This window comes from Oncorhynchus tshawytscha, unplaced genomic scaffold (assembly GCF_018296145.1).
Source record: "Oncorhynchus tshawytscha isolate Ot180627B unplaced genomic scaffold, Otsh_v2.0 Un_contig_8446_pilon_pilon, whole genome shotgun sequence".
In the NCBI taxonomy this organism is placed as follows: Eukaryota; Metazoa; Chordata; class Actinopteri; order Salmoniformes; family Salmonidae; genus Oncorhynchus; species Oncorhynchus tshawytscha.
In genome coordinates this window covers 357,505-371,598 of record NW_024609737.1, presented here as the reverse complement: position 1 = coordinate 371,598, position 14,094 = coordinate 357,505, and the positions used below count along the sequence as shown (strand labels likewise).

The following is a 14,094-nucleotide window of genomic DNA, read 5'->3' as shown; positions in this document are numbered from 1 at the left end:
TGACTTCATTAGCTGTGGTTGAATCATTAGCATACATGGACACACAGGCTTTGTGTTAATGCCAGTGGCAGGTCATTGGTAAAAACAGAAAAGAGTAGAGGGCCTAGAAAGATGCCCTGCGGTACACCACATCCTGCATGTTTGACATTAGAGAGGCTTCCATTAAAGAGTCTGAGTTCTATTAGATAGATAGCTCCGAATTCACGATATGGCAGAGGTTGAAAAGCCCTAAAACATAACTTCTCAACAACAGGTTATGGTCAATAATATCAAAGGCTGCTCTGAAAATTAACAGTACAGCTCCCACAATCTTTTTACTATCAATTTCTTTCAACCAATCATCAGTAATTTGTGTAAGTGGAGTACTGTGCCCCTGCCCAGTCATGTGAAATCAATAGATTAGGGCCTAATGAATTTATTTCAATTGACTGATTTCCTTAAATGAACTGTAACTGAGTAAAATCGTTGAAATTGTTGCATGTTACATTCATATTTTTGTTCAGTATAGCATTGTACGCCTTATTATTAACCAATATGGCATGTTCATGACAGTGTATCTGATTAGGTGAAACAATAAACAATCCTCTTTACAAAAATACATATATTTTTTAGTTAGATTATGCTTGAATTTCATACCACCATGACTTCATTTGAGTGTTACTGTAAACTTAGACTTCAATCCAACATGTCATACCACAGTTCATTTTCGCCTTTCTCTACATATTGTATTCACAGCATTCTGAATTGTAATACATAGCATGACATTTTAACTAATGTTCATCTCAAATAATAAAGAAAATGTTTAATTAGAGAAGGAGAATTTCCTACTCAAGTACTATATTATGTTATACTACCCTAAGCTAAATGGTAAAGATATCATAATTCACATCAGTGGTAGTAGTCACAGATTGTGTTCCTCGTGGAGAGAAAATAGCCACAGCTATGCTTATTTATTAGTCATTTTCTAAATCAAGTATTTGTTGAAATTCAATGACTCTCTGCAGCAATTCAGCAAGGAATGTGAATTCGTATGTTTGGAGTTCTGCCAATTCCCTGTCCATATTTTGCTGGTTAATCATTCTCTCGGCCTCCTGATACATGTTCTCAGTGAAGTGCTTTCCTCCATTTCCTGCCACCATGTAATCAATCTTTTTGATCAGCTCAACAACTTGCCTTCTATTCCCATCTCTATTGTTGAAAACATGGAATCTGTTGCCACATCGTTGAATCACTTCTTGAAGCTTTGGATGACCGGTGCATACATACTTTTGTATTGTTTGACCCTGAAGTTCATCCCCACGAGTAAACAGTACAATCATGTGATTGGAGGCCTCTGGTCCAAAGATTTCCTCCAGGGCCTCGATCGAATTCTGCTCCTCTTTGGTGAATCTGCCCACCTGGATCACCAGCAGGAAGACATGAGGACCAGGGCTTGAAACCTGAATACACTTCACTATCTCGTTTTTGATTTCTGTAGCATTTTTGCCTGTATCTAATATCCCTGGTGTATCCACCACATGAATCCACCTTTCACTCTCTTGAAGTTGATGCTTTTCACAAGTCCCAGTCACAGAGTTAGCGCTGGGATGAGATTTGAATATGTTTTTGCCCAAAATGGTGTTTCCAACAGCACTTTTCCCCACTCCAGTTTTCCCAATCATCACAATTCTCAGGTCAGGACCTGAAAAGAAAGAATGAATGCTTAGTGACCTATTCAGTGAAAACAAATGTCCTGCTAAACATCCTTCTTGTGCTGGAAGAAATTGGATTCATACACTCAACAATATTTCCTGTGTGAAACTAAAGAAACAACTGCAAAAAAGCTACAGTATAGCTTGCTTTCTTTTTTTTTTTTTAAAAAAAAATGTTCTGACTTTTCTCATCAATACCTTTTCAACAGAATGTGCAGGAATTATATAAATGACATATTCTAAATCAGCTGACAATAGTGAACAAGTTGCACTGATTGTTTTAGCAATTCTGTGTCGTATTTTTTGGGGGATGTGAAATATAGCTAAAGTGTTGCTCTCCTCTCCTCTTTTGCTCTCCAAAGCTCTGGAGCTCTCTCATTCAATTCAATGAAGCGGGATAAAAGGCAGGAGTACCTATGACCCTCTTTAGATATCGGTGGGAAAAAAAGGAAACTGCACACTGCTCTTGATAGTATCACTGATATTTATTAAGCTTACGTATCGGCCTCGTGGCCTTAGTATATTTTACCTTCATTCTACTAGGCAAGTCAGTTAAGAACAATTTCTTATTTTCAATGACGGCCTAGGTACTGTGGGTTAGTGACTCCCCATCCCGCGTGCCGGAGCGTAATCATCGACTGACACTAATTAGCATAACGCAACGGATGTAAATATTCCTAGAAAATATTCCTATTCATGAAAATCACAAGTGAAATGTATTGAGACACAGCTTAGCCTTTTGTTAATCACCCTGTCATCTCAGATTTTCAAAATATGCTTTACAGCCAAAGCTAGACAAGCATTTGTGTAAGTTTATCGATAGCCTAGCATAGCATTTTGTCCAGCTAGCAGCAGGTAACTTGGTCACGGAAATCAGAAAAGCAATCAAATTAAATCGTTTACCTTTGATGAGCTTCGGATGTTTTCACTCACGAGACTCCCAGTTAGATAGCCAATGTTCCTTTTTTCCAAAAATATTATTTTTGTAGGCGAAATAGCTCCTTTTGTTCTTCACGTTTGGCTGAGAAATCGCCCGGAAATTGCAGTCACGAAAACACCGAAAAAATATTCCAAATTAGCTCCATAATATCGACAGAAACATGGCGTTGTTATAAACGTTGTTTATAATCAATCCTCAAGGTGTTTTTCAAATATCTATTCGATAATATATCCACTGGGACAATTGGTTTTTCAGTAGGACCGATCGGAATAATGGCTACCTCTGTATTTTACAGAGAATCACTCTGGGAACCATCAGGTGACCAGTTGTGCAATGTAGCCGCTTATGAGTATTCTTCAACATAAATGCGTAAAACTACGTCACAATGCTGTAGACACCTTGGGGAATACGGAGAAAAAGTAATCTGGTTGATAGCCCATTCACTGCTCAATAGGGACGCATTGGAACGCAGAGCTTTCAAAAGATGAGTCACTTCCGAATTGGATTTTTCTCAGGCTTTCGCCTGCAATATCAGTTCTGTTATATTCACAGACAATATTTTTACAGTTTTGGAAACTTTAGAGTGTTTTCTATCCTAAGCTGCCAATTATATGCATATTCTAGCATCTTGTCCTGACAAAATATCCCCTTTACTACGGGAATGTTATTTTTCCAAAAATGAAAATACTGCCCCCTAGTCACAAAAGGTTTTAACTGCCTTGTTCAGGAGCAAAACGACTGATTTGTAGCTTGTCAGCTCGGGGATTCGAACTTGAAGCCTTTCGGTTACTAGCCCAGCGGTCTAACCAGTAGGGAACCCTGCCGCCCCTATAACAATATAACACTATGCATTTCATAAATATTCGAATAAAGTGTGTAAATAAGACGCATTAAACGGATCTGTAAAACCACAATGAGGACATAGACCGACCAAGCAAGTTTTCATAAATCATTGGGTACAGTGTAAGAAAAAACGTCAGAGTAATCTGAAATAGGGGCATAATTCAGGGTTCAAATTCACAACATAACATACATAGGCATTTCATCATTAAGACCTTTAGGAAATAATGTCTGGAGGGTGAAAATCCAAAGTGTGTTATTAAAGAGTGTTATTAATATCACCTCCCCTGTCTGATATCTTAACGTTGTCTATGCCACAAAATCTAAAGGTAGAAATGTCATGCTTTAGGTCATTAAAATGTACTGCGACTGGATAATCCCTGTCGTTTCTCCTGATTTAACTTTTATGTTCACTGATTCTCTGTTTGAGAGAACGAGGTTTTACCTACATAGCACCGCCCACATGGACATTTAATAATATAGATAACATGGGTGGTGGAGCACGTAATAATGTCATTTATTTGCAACCGTTTTCTTGTCTGTGGGTGGCAGAAATATTCACATTTCACATTTCATCATATTGTTGCACTGTGCGCATACTCTGCATTTATAGCCACTATTTGGAAGAGGGCGTAAAAGAACCTGGCTGATTTTCTTTTGTGGCTGGCAGTTGGCATGGCCCAGTTTATCGCGTAAATTGCAACCTCTCCTATACACAATAAGTGGTGGATTTTTAAATTCAGCCGGTAAAGCTGGGTCCGCCAGTGTTTTTTGACCGCATCTCCCACTTTTCGCGAGTTCAAAGTATATGTGGTTGTGAACACAGAGTGTTCTTTAGCTTTAGTGGGTCTTTTTTTGCAAAAGTTCATCTCGTGTTTTGCCCAATGCTAAATTGAGTGCTTCATCCACACATTGTGGCGAATAGCCTCTTCTTAGAAACCTAATGCGCATCTCCGCTGCTTTTTCTAGATAATCCTCTGTGGACTGGCATATACGGCGCAGTCTGAAAAACTGTCTTCTCCTCTTTAGATATCCAAATGGTTAACCACTGCAGTTTACAGCTTTTTTTTCATAAAAGTCATGTGGTGGAAGTAATTTACGTTTTAATTAAGTATATTTTATTTAAAGTCAATTTGAATTAATTGAAAACCGCGAAAGTAAAAAAATATAAAGTAATTTCCGTACATACACGGTCCCTGATCCAATAGCAGTTAGTTGTATTCATTAAAGTCATATGGGGTGGAAGCTATTGAAGTTAAGGAAATATTTACTTATGTAAAGTAAATTGAAATTAATAGAAAATAAGCAAAGTTTTAAAAAAATACAAAAAGCAAATGTCAGATTGGAGGGAAGAGGTCCCTGAATCAATAACAGTTGGCTGTATTAATGCAGGTCATATGGGGTGGAAGCTATGAAAATTCAGATAAACTATCCAAAATCAACAAATACCAAATTAATTGCCTTAGATTGTACAGACAAGTTCCCTGAACCAACCGCAGTTGGTTGTATTCATGGAAGTCATATGAGGTGGAAGGTATTGAAGATTTAAGGAAGTATTTTTTGGGACATATAATTCAATATATTTCATAGAAAATAGCTGAAGTCAAAAACTACAAAAGTAATTGCCTTAGATTGTACAGACATGTCCCTGAACCAATAAACAAAATAGACAAAGTCAAAAAATACTAAAGTAATTCCTATGGATTGGACAGGTGAGGTCCCTGAACCAATATCAGTTGGTTGTGTTAATACAAGTAAAAATGGGGTCGAAGCTATTAAACTTTTAATTTTTCATGCCAATTCAATTAAAATATATACTTTTTTTAATAGCCAAATTCAAAAAATGCAAACATAATTGGCATAGATTCTACAGACAAGGTCCATGAACCGATAGCAGTTGGTTGCATTCATGAAAGTGATATGGGGTGGAAGTTATTGAAGTTTGAAGCATTACATTAAATTAATTGAAAATAGACCCCCCCAAAAAATATTAAGAAAAATGTTAACATATGCAATGGGTTGGACTGGTGAGGTCCCTGAACCAATAGCAATACTTTGTTTGAAACACAATGTTCGGACAATTTAGGATGTTGCACAACATTGGCTGAACATGGAGTGAAACATCCTAAATTGTGGTGGATAATGCCGTTTCATGAAGAAAGTAGGCACATTTTCCCCGTTTTTTTCCCACCTTCTCGCCATTAAAGTTCATGAGGAAAAGTATGCCTTTTCAGCATGAATGGGGGATCCATTATGTACGAGCCGGTGCACAGGGGACACGAGTGTATTACTGAACACCGGGAATGAACGTCAAGCATAGAATATAGTGCATGGGCGCTAGATCTGCACTATTACCTGCCTAGGCTAATATAAAGCTAACTTCACCTCATTGCAAAAAAGTTTAATAACGTAATTCTCACCTTCAGGGATAGAGCTGCAACAACCCATCTTGTCTTAATACAGATGAAAATGAATGAAGTTGAAAGGTGCAACTTTCCTATGTTTTATTTACAAACTCCCTTAGAACCGCCCACACAACTGACCATACCTCTAAATAATTCCGTATATAATTAAGATGCAAAAACGTTCCTTTCAGATTTGCAGAGACGTGTTGAAGGTTTTGTCATCCCGTGGCAATTGCTGCAAAACGAGAAGAGGAAAATGACAGGTAAAGTGTAACATTCTAAAATCATCAACCATTATAAATTACTATTTTACTTTTCATAAAGAGATGTGCAATCTAGATTTTTCTCTCTCATAATTTGTTCATGTTTCTAATGTTTTATGTGATTGATTTAACAACATTTAGTTTGAAGAACGTCTTGAGAAAATAACAAAGAACATCAGACACTGCTTTAAGGATCTTAACAATTTGGACATATGGGCGACATTTTCCTCATTTAAAAACTGTACACAGGTCTCTGCATAGTTGAGGTCACAACTGTACTATTTTTTTATCCCGCAAAGTTTCAAATATATAGTTGTAATTATATGCCTACAAAGCTTTTCGATAAAACACCTGTTTATTGCCCAGAACTGGACAATCGCTGCGTCACTACGGATTGTGTTGTGTACATTGTTAGATATTTATTTTAAGGCTGAAAAAACAGAGGTATAGTTGGAAAACAGCAGTGCAAGAATAGTCATTTTTTTCTGGAGTAAAACAGGAGGAAAACAGGATTTGACTGGTGTTTGCTCTACTGTGAAATGTGTGTAGCAGAAGGAAAATGTTGCTCGATATGGTTTAAATATATTCTGGAATACGGTTTGGTAATGTTCATAAGACTCAATTGTGTGTCCCTTGCAATGGTATCACATTACTAATGAAACACATCCTACAGAAAAATCTAAGACTGTTATTGTTGTTTTAACTAGGTTATGGGGGAAAATTAACCATCGTTCTGTTTGGAAAGAAAGGAGCTCCAAAGAGTTCAATAGGAAATCTAATCCTACAGAAAACCGATAGAGATGGTTTTACCCATGATACGGAACTAAGTGAGTTGATAGAGAATGAATTATATGCTGCAATCAACACCCCAGACATGTTTGGAGAAGGCAATAATCCAGACCAGCAAATTATCGACTGTATGGCACTTTCATACCCTGGCCCTCATATATCCCTGCTTGTGATTCAAGATAGGCATGATACATCAGAGGACGTTGAACAGCAAATTGAACACTTACGAGATATCTTTGGAGAAAATATTACAGAAAACATCATAGTCATGTTACCACACGGGGGTGACATCTTTCCACTGGCAAGTTATTGCAATCAAAACAGGAAATATCCCCTGGAAGTCTTGAACAATTCTAATGATCTGCACAAAAAGTTACCAATGGACCGTAAGTTCTTCAAGTACACCTACGAAAACTACAGTGAAGGTGTTGTACTAAAAAGAAAGGAAACACTATCGGAAAAGAGAAAGGCCCAAAAGATGTAAGACTAAGATCATTTCATTACATTTGATATATTTTCGAATATTGTCAAAGTCACTATAAACTATTATATATTTGTTATGGTGTACTTAGGTCTATTGACTATGATCGTCATCCTGGAACACAATTTGGGGATGCATCAAAAACCCACCGGTAAGACCAAATTACATTAAATACATTTTCTTTATTTTCTAACATTGTCAATGGCACTGAAACCTATTATTTGTGATGGTTGTATACTTTAGGTCCAGTGATCCTGGCGGATCTCAGGATGGGCCAGCTAGCGGATCTGGAAACTCAAAGACTGGTATTTTTGTTTTACCTTTATTTAACTAGGCAAATCAGTTAAGAACAAATTCGTATTTACAATGACGGCCTACCCCGGTCAAACCCTAACCCGGACGACGCTGGGCCAACGCCTCTAGCGCTGAAATACAGTGCCTTAGACCGCTGCGCCACTCGGGAGCCCCTCTCTTGGAATTTACTCAATGAGTGATAACTATACCACAAGCAATACTAGCCTGCATTGCGTGATTCTTTATATCAAGCCACTAGCCAGACTGTAAAACTCCTTGCGCTATGCAATACAACATACACTTTGCTTTTAAACATTTGGCTAGTTTACCTCATGCACATTCTGCTGTATTTTTTTTACATCAGTATAAAGAGAACATAATTTAGTTGAATATCCTTGCACCCATTTTAATCACATTTGGGCTAACAAAAAATCTATAAATTATAAGTAATCTCCTGCTCTTACTTTCTAAATATGTAGGCCTATTGTCCCTCACCAATTATAAAACCTGAATCAAATTAAGAGCATTTGGAAACTCATTGAGAAGCAAGGTATATTGAAGGTGGATAAAACACTGTCTAACTCGATTGCTGCTATTTTTGTTTCACCAGGTAAATTAAACCATGAAAGCGATCACAGCAACATTTTGAACATTGTGCTACTGGGAGAGACAAGAACTGGAAAGAGCAGTAGTGGAAACACAATCCTGAGAAATAAATGTTTTCCATCGGGTGCAACCTCGGTATCAGTTACAAAAATGTGTCAGGTAGAAAATATGAAGATAGGAGGGACAGAGGTTAGGGTCATTGATACCCCAGATTTCTTTAATGATGATCTTAAACAACCATGCAAAGACGTTGAGGATTGCATAAAGATCTGCCAGACAGGGTTGAGTGTGTACTTACTGGTGTTTCAGATTGGCCGATTCACAGCGGGTGAACGAGAGATCTTGAAAAAATTGGAAGATGTCTTGGGTAGAATAAGAGAGAGAACGTGTGTCCTCTTTACTCGTGGAGAGGACCTCAAAGATATGAGCATTGAAACGTTCATCAGTAAGGCTGACACGCAACTGAAAGAAATAGTAGATTGCTGTGGGAGCAGACATGTGTTCAAAAACACAAAAACAGACTATCAGCAGGTGGTGGAGCTGATGGGGAAGATATTCCATTTTCTGCCCAATAATCAAATGTCTCGTGACTTAAAGGACTGGGGAAAACAAAATAAAGGTCAAAGGTGCACAGTGAGTTAACTTAGATCCCAGAGACAAAACTGAATTAATGTCACCAAATGAATGGGTTAGGTGCACTGGGGACATAACAGTGAATATGGTTAAAACAGAAATGCTCAGTACATATTGCACTGCATTGCTTGCTGTTTGCAATTTTAGGCTGGGTATCTGTTTAAGCACTTTGTGGCATCTGCTGATGTAAAACGGGCTTTATAAATAAATACATTTGATTGTTTAAGTCACTTTATTGTGTCATCAGAAAAATCTAAGATCGTGATGTGAAACAATTTATCTAAAATGTTCTAAATTGAGAGTTGGTATACAGGTGTAGGATCTTAATTTGACCACCCTGTTGTAGGATATCTTTCGTGCAATGCAGGAATATTTTAAATGTGTAATGGATTTGAGGTTTTAAAACTTTATAATTTCCACTTTGTAATGTCATACTTGATTTTCCAGTACGAAAAGGTATTAATCCCAACAAAAGTGTCCATTAATTAAAATCCACATAATAATTCACATTTCCTGTTGCTGCAGGATTATTTTCGTTATTTTTTAAAACTTTCCAGTTATTGAATATGAGTGACTGCATTTGTAGTGTAGTTTAAGATTACATTTTTGTTACTTTTGTCAGTAATGTAGATTTATGGATACTTATTTGATCCAAAATGGTTAGAACAGTTGTGACTTTATTCACTGTTGTTTTAAGAATCTGTCAGATAACCTGTCAGATCACAAACAAATGTTGTTGTTTTTTGTTTTTGTTTTTGCGACTTTGAGATTCTGTGCATAATGAAAAGTGCCATATAAAATGAATGAATTATTATTATTACTGTTATTATTCAAATGGGGTTTATTTCCTTTTGATGGACAACAAGAATGTAACTGCATGTACTCAAACAATAACCTAACGTTACCTTCTGTGGAGTGGATCAGAAAAATATGTTGTGTTTTCTAATGACAATGACTTTGCTTTTTGACTTATGCTGTGTTCGTCTCACAGGAATCAGCTTGATTTTTTACATTAGTAAATTGAATTTAGGATTTAACTGTTTAAAAAATAGTCATAATTTAATGTAGTAAACCTTTGTAACTTTGAGCATAAAAATAAACTGTGGATATGTATACAAATAATTATCTTGGTGTAATTTATTCATGTTAAAATCTGTTATGACAATATGCATTAGTGATGCGCTGGTCAGCTGCATGTTCACCTGCACCCGCCAGCAATTGCCAATAACTCATCTGCAACCTCCCGACTATATGTGATAGTGAAAATCTGAGTGCTGCACCCGACTATAACCCGCTAATATAGAACATGCCTGTAGGATATGTTTCTGTTTATCATTTCCGACATTTTGGTAGGCTATTTGTTAGTCAAATTGTCAATAATTAGATACATGCAGCTTCTCTTCTGTCAATAGGCTTATATATTTCCCTAGAAGACTAAATAAATCCCTGCTCACCACAATAATGTCATAAATCGATATAATGAATACTTCATTCTAATTGACATCGGTAAAGTTCTCTGTCATCTCTGCTTCTTTCGAAGAGAAAATACGTTTATGGGCACGGGAGAAAAAGCAGTAACTAAAAATGTTTTAAAAACTGGAAAGATTTGCTGTACAAAATGTCCAAATGACATCCGTTTGACCAGTTGTAAGGAAATATAAATCTGTGAAAACGACCCAGCATGTTTCTGATAATAGTTAAAAGTTTTAATGTCACATGCACAAGTGCAGTGAAATGCTTTTCTTTCAAACTCAAAACCCAACAATGCAATAATCAATAACAATGCAATACTAGAAAAAACACATGAGAAGAAGAAATATGAAAAACACAATAAGTAAGTAAGCATACTACATACAGGCTCAGTTCCAATACCATATTTAGAATGTGCAGGGATGCTGGAGTGATGGAGGTACATAAAGTTGAAGTCAGAAGTTTACATCCACTTAGGTTGGAGTCATTAAAACTAGTTTTTCAACCATTCCACACATTTCTTGTTAACAAACTATAGTTTTGGACATCTACTTTGTGCATGTGTAACCGATGTGAAATGGCTAGCTAGTTAGCGGTGGTGCGAGCTAATAGCGTTTCAATCGGTGACGTCACTCGCTCTGAGACCTTGAACTAGTGGTTCCCCTTGCTCTGCAAGGGCTGTGGCTTTTCTGGCGCAATGGGTAACGATGCTTCGTGGGTGTCAGTTGCTGATGTGTGCAGAGGGTCCCTGGTTCGAGCCCAGGTAGGGATGAGGAGAGGGACAGAAGCAATACTGTTACATTGGTGCCGTGACCCGGATCACTGGTTGCTGCGGAAAAGGAGGAGCTCAAAAGGAGGAGCTCAAAAGGGGGGGGTGTAAAACAAGTCATGTATCGACATATTCTGAAAGGCTGCTCAGCAAGGAAGAAGCCACTGCTCCAAAACCGCCATCAAAAAGCCAGACTACGGTTTGCAACTGCGCATGGGAACAAAGATTGTACTTTCTGGAGAAATGTCCTCTGGTTTGATGGGGGTGGCAACATCATGTTGTGGTTTGCTTTGCTTCCGGAGGGACTGGTGCAAAAATAGATGGCATCATGAGACAGGAAAATTATGTGGATATATTGAAGCAATATCTCAAGGTCTTCCAAATGGACAATGACCCCAAGCATACTTCCAAAGTTGTGGAAAAATGGCTTAAGGACAACAAAGTCAAGGTATTGGAGTGGCCATCACAAAGCCTTGACCCCAATCCTATAAACATTTTGTGGGCAGAACTGAAAAATCGTGTGCGAGCAAGGAGGCCTACAAACCTGACTCAGTTACACTCAGTTACACCAGCTCTGTCAAGAGGAATGGGCCAAAATTTACCCACATTTTTGTGGGAAGCTTGTGGAAGGCTACCCACAAATTTTGACCCAAGTTAAACAATTTAAAGGCAATGCTACCAAATACTAATTGAGTGTATGTAAACGTCTGACCCACTGGGAATGTGATGAAAGAAATAAAAGCTGAAATAAGTCATACTCTGTACTATTATTCTGACATTTCACATTCTTAAAATAAAGTGGTGATCCGAACTGTTCTAAGACAGGTAATTTTTACTAGGATTAAATGTCAGGAATTGTGAAAAACTGAGTTTAAACGTATTTGGCTAAGGTGTATGTAAACTTCCAACTACAACTGTATCTAGTCCCAAAGTGGCTGCATGGTTTTAAGACATTCTGGTGAAGTTAAGTCTTTGAAGTTTCCATTAAGGTTGTACTAGTGGTTATCGATGACAATGTGGAAGACATAGATGTTGTTTCACACAGGGTCAATGAAAATCTTAGTTCCCCCCCCAAAGCTCTGTCCCCACTCTCAAAGAGGAATTTCTCAGTTTTACTTACCCTCAAACTTTGGAATCAAAGAGGCCAAGGTTCCACTCATTCTGCGTATCTTTCCAAAGCTGTCAGTTTATTGGCCTTGACCTCTGCATTTAAGTACAGCAATTAAGAATTTTAGAAACATAGCTAGCTAGCTAAACTGACTTGGATACATCAAATGTAAGGTAAGCGTTAGCTAGCTAACAGAATTTGCACCCATCCTGCTCAAATTCACAAGTCCGACTAAAGAAACCATTGAAAACTGGTACAGTAACGCTAGCTAACTCAATCAATCACCATACATCAGGAAAGAAGCCTGTCAATTAGCTTGGTTAAATGAACCCAGATGGAGAATAAGTCAAATCTATCTATGGTAACTTAGCTAGCCAGCTAACGAGTGAAACAATTTCAGAGACTGTCCAGAATAAGTGTCAGACTAAGCTAGTTAAGGGTAGTTAGCTAACTTTATTTAGGTACCATTAAAGATGCTGACAGAGTTAGCTAGCCAAGCATTGACAAAAAAACATACATTTAGTTATATTCCACGACAACACTTCAGAAAGCTGGAGTTCAAATCAAATGACATTTTATTTGTCACAAGCACCGAATACAACAGGTGTAGCCATTTGATTAGCTGTTCAAGAGTCTAATGGCTTGGGGGTAGAAGCTGTTAAGAAGCCTTTTAGACCTAGACTTGGCGCTCCGGTACCACTTGCCGTGCAGTAGCAGATAGAACAGTCTATGACTAGGGTGGCTGGAGTCTTTGACTATTTTTAGGGCCTTCCTCTGACACTGCCTGGTATACAGGTCCTGGCTGGGAGGAAGCTTGGCCCAAGTGATGTACTAGGCTAAACGCACTACCCTCTGTAGTGCCTTGCGGTCTGAGGCCGAGCAGTTGAGGGGCTCCCGTGTTGAGGATCAGCGTGGTGGATGTGTTGTTACCTACCCTTACCACCTGGGGGTGGCCTGTCAGGAAGTCCAGGAACCAGTTGCAGAGGGAGGTGTTTAGTCCCAGGGTCCTTAGCTAAGTGATGACTTTTGAGGGCACTATGGTGATGAATACTGTAGTCAATGAAAAGTCTTCTCACGTAGGTGTTCCTTTTGTCCAGGTATGAAAGGGCAGTGTGGAGTGCAAAAGAGATTGCATCATCTGTGGATCTGTTGGGGCAGTATGCAAATTGGAGTGGGTCTAGGGTTTCTGCAATAAAGGTGTTGATGTGAGTCATGACCTGTAATCAACCCTGTGTGTAGCTGGTGTAGAGGAGTCCATCGTCTGCAACACGCAATCCATGGCGGTGCCCAGACGTTGCAGCATGATCGCGTGCTGCTGGACGTGCTCCTCTACTGCCACACGGAGGGCGTCTGCTACTGCTGACTCCATTCAAGGTGAGTAATTCTGTAATCAAGCCTGTGTGTAGCTGGTGTAAAGGAGTCAGGTGCAGGACAGCAGATATGAGTAATAAATGTAATTTACTCAAAAGAGACAAATACAATACAAAGATGCGAGCCCACAATAACGATGGTATTACATAACAACAATTACTCACAAACAAACATGGGGGAACAGAGGGTTAAATAATGAACAAGTAATTGGGGAATTGAAACCAGTTGTGTAAGACAAGGACAAAACAAATGGAAAATGAAAAGTAGATCGGCGATGGCTAGAAGGCCAGTGATGTCGACCGCCGAACACCGCCTGAACAAGGAGAGGGACCGACTTCGGCGGAAGTCGTGACATGACCAGCCTTTCAAAGCACTTCATGGTTACAGACGTGAGTGCTACAGGTTGGTAGTCATTTAGGCAGGTCACCTTAGTG

At 38.5% G+C, this 14,094-nt stretch overlaps 2 protein-coding genes across 2 annotated transcripts; one reads left to right on the top strand and one right to left on the bottom strand.

Moving 5' to 3' along the window:
• Positions 1-465: 465 nt before the first annotated feature.
• LOC112217127 (GTPase IMAP family member 7-like) lies at positions 466-5,986 on the bottom strand. The gene is made up of 2 exons (XM_024377426.2): positions 5,892-5,986; positions 466-1,681 (listed from the first exon to the last, which is right to left on the bottom strand). The coding sequence occupies exons 1-2, from the start codon at positions 5,917-5,919 to the stop codon at positions 954-956; spliced, it is 756 nt and encodes a 251-aa protein (XP_024233194.2). The 5' UTR covers positions 5,920-5,986; the 3' UTR covers positions 466-953.
• Positions 5,987-6,067: 81 nt separating this feature from the next.
• On the top strand, positions 6,068-10,064 carry LOC112217126 (GTPase IMAP family member 8). The gene is made up of 5 exons (XM_024377425.2): positions 6,068-6,139; positions 6,847-7,408; positions 7,501-7,560; positions 7,653-7,714; positions 8,314-10,064. The coding sequence occupies exons 1-5, from the start codon at positions 6,133-6,135 to the stop codon at positions 8,949-8,951; spliced, it is 1,329 nt and encodes a 442-aa protein (XP_024233193.2). The 5' UTR covers positions 6,068-6,132; the 3' UTR covers positions 8,952-10,064.
• Positions 10,065-14,094: the final 4,030 nt, after the last annotated feature.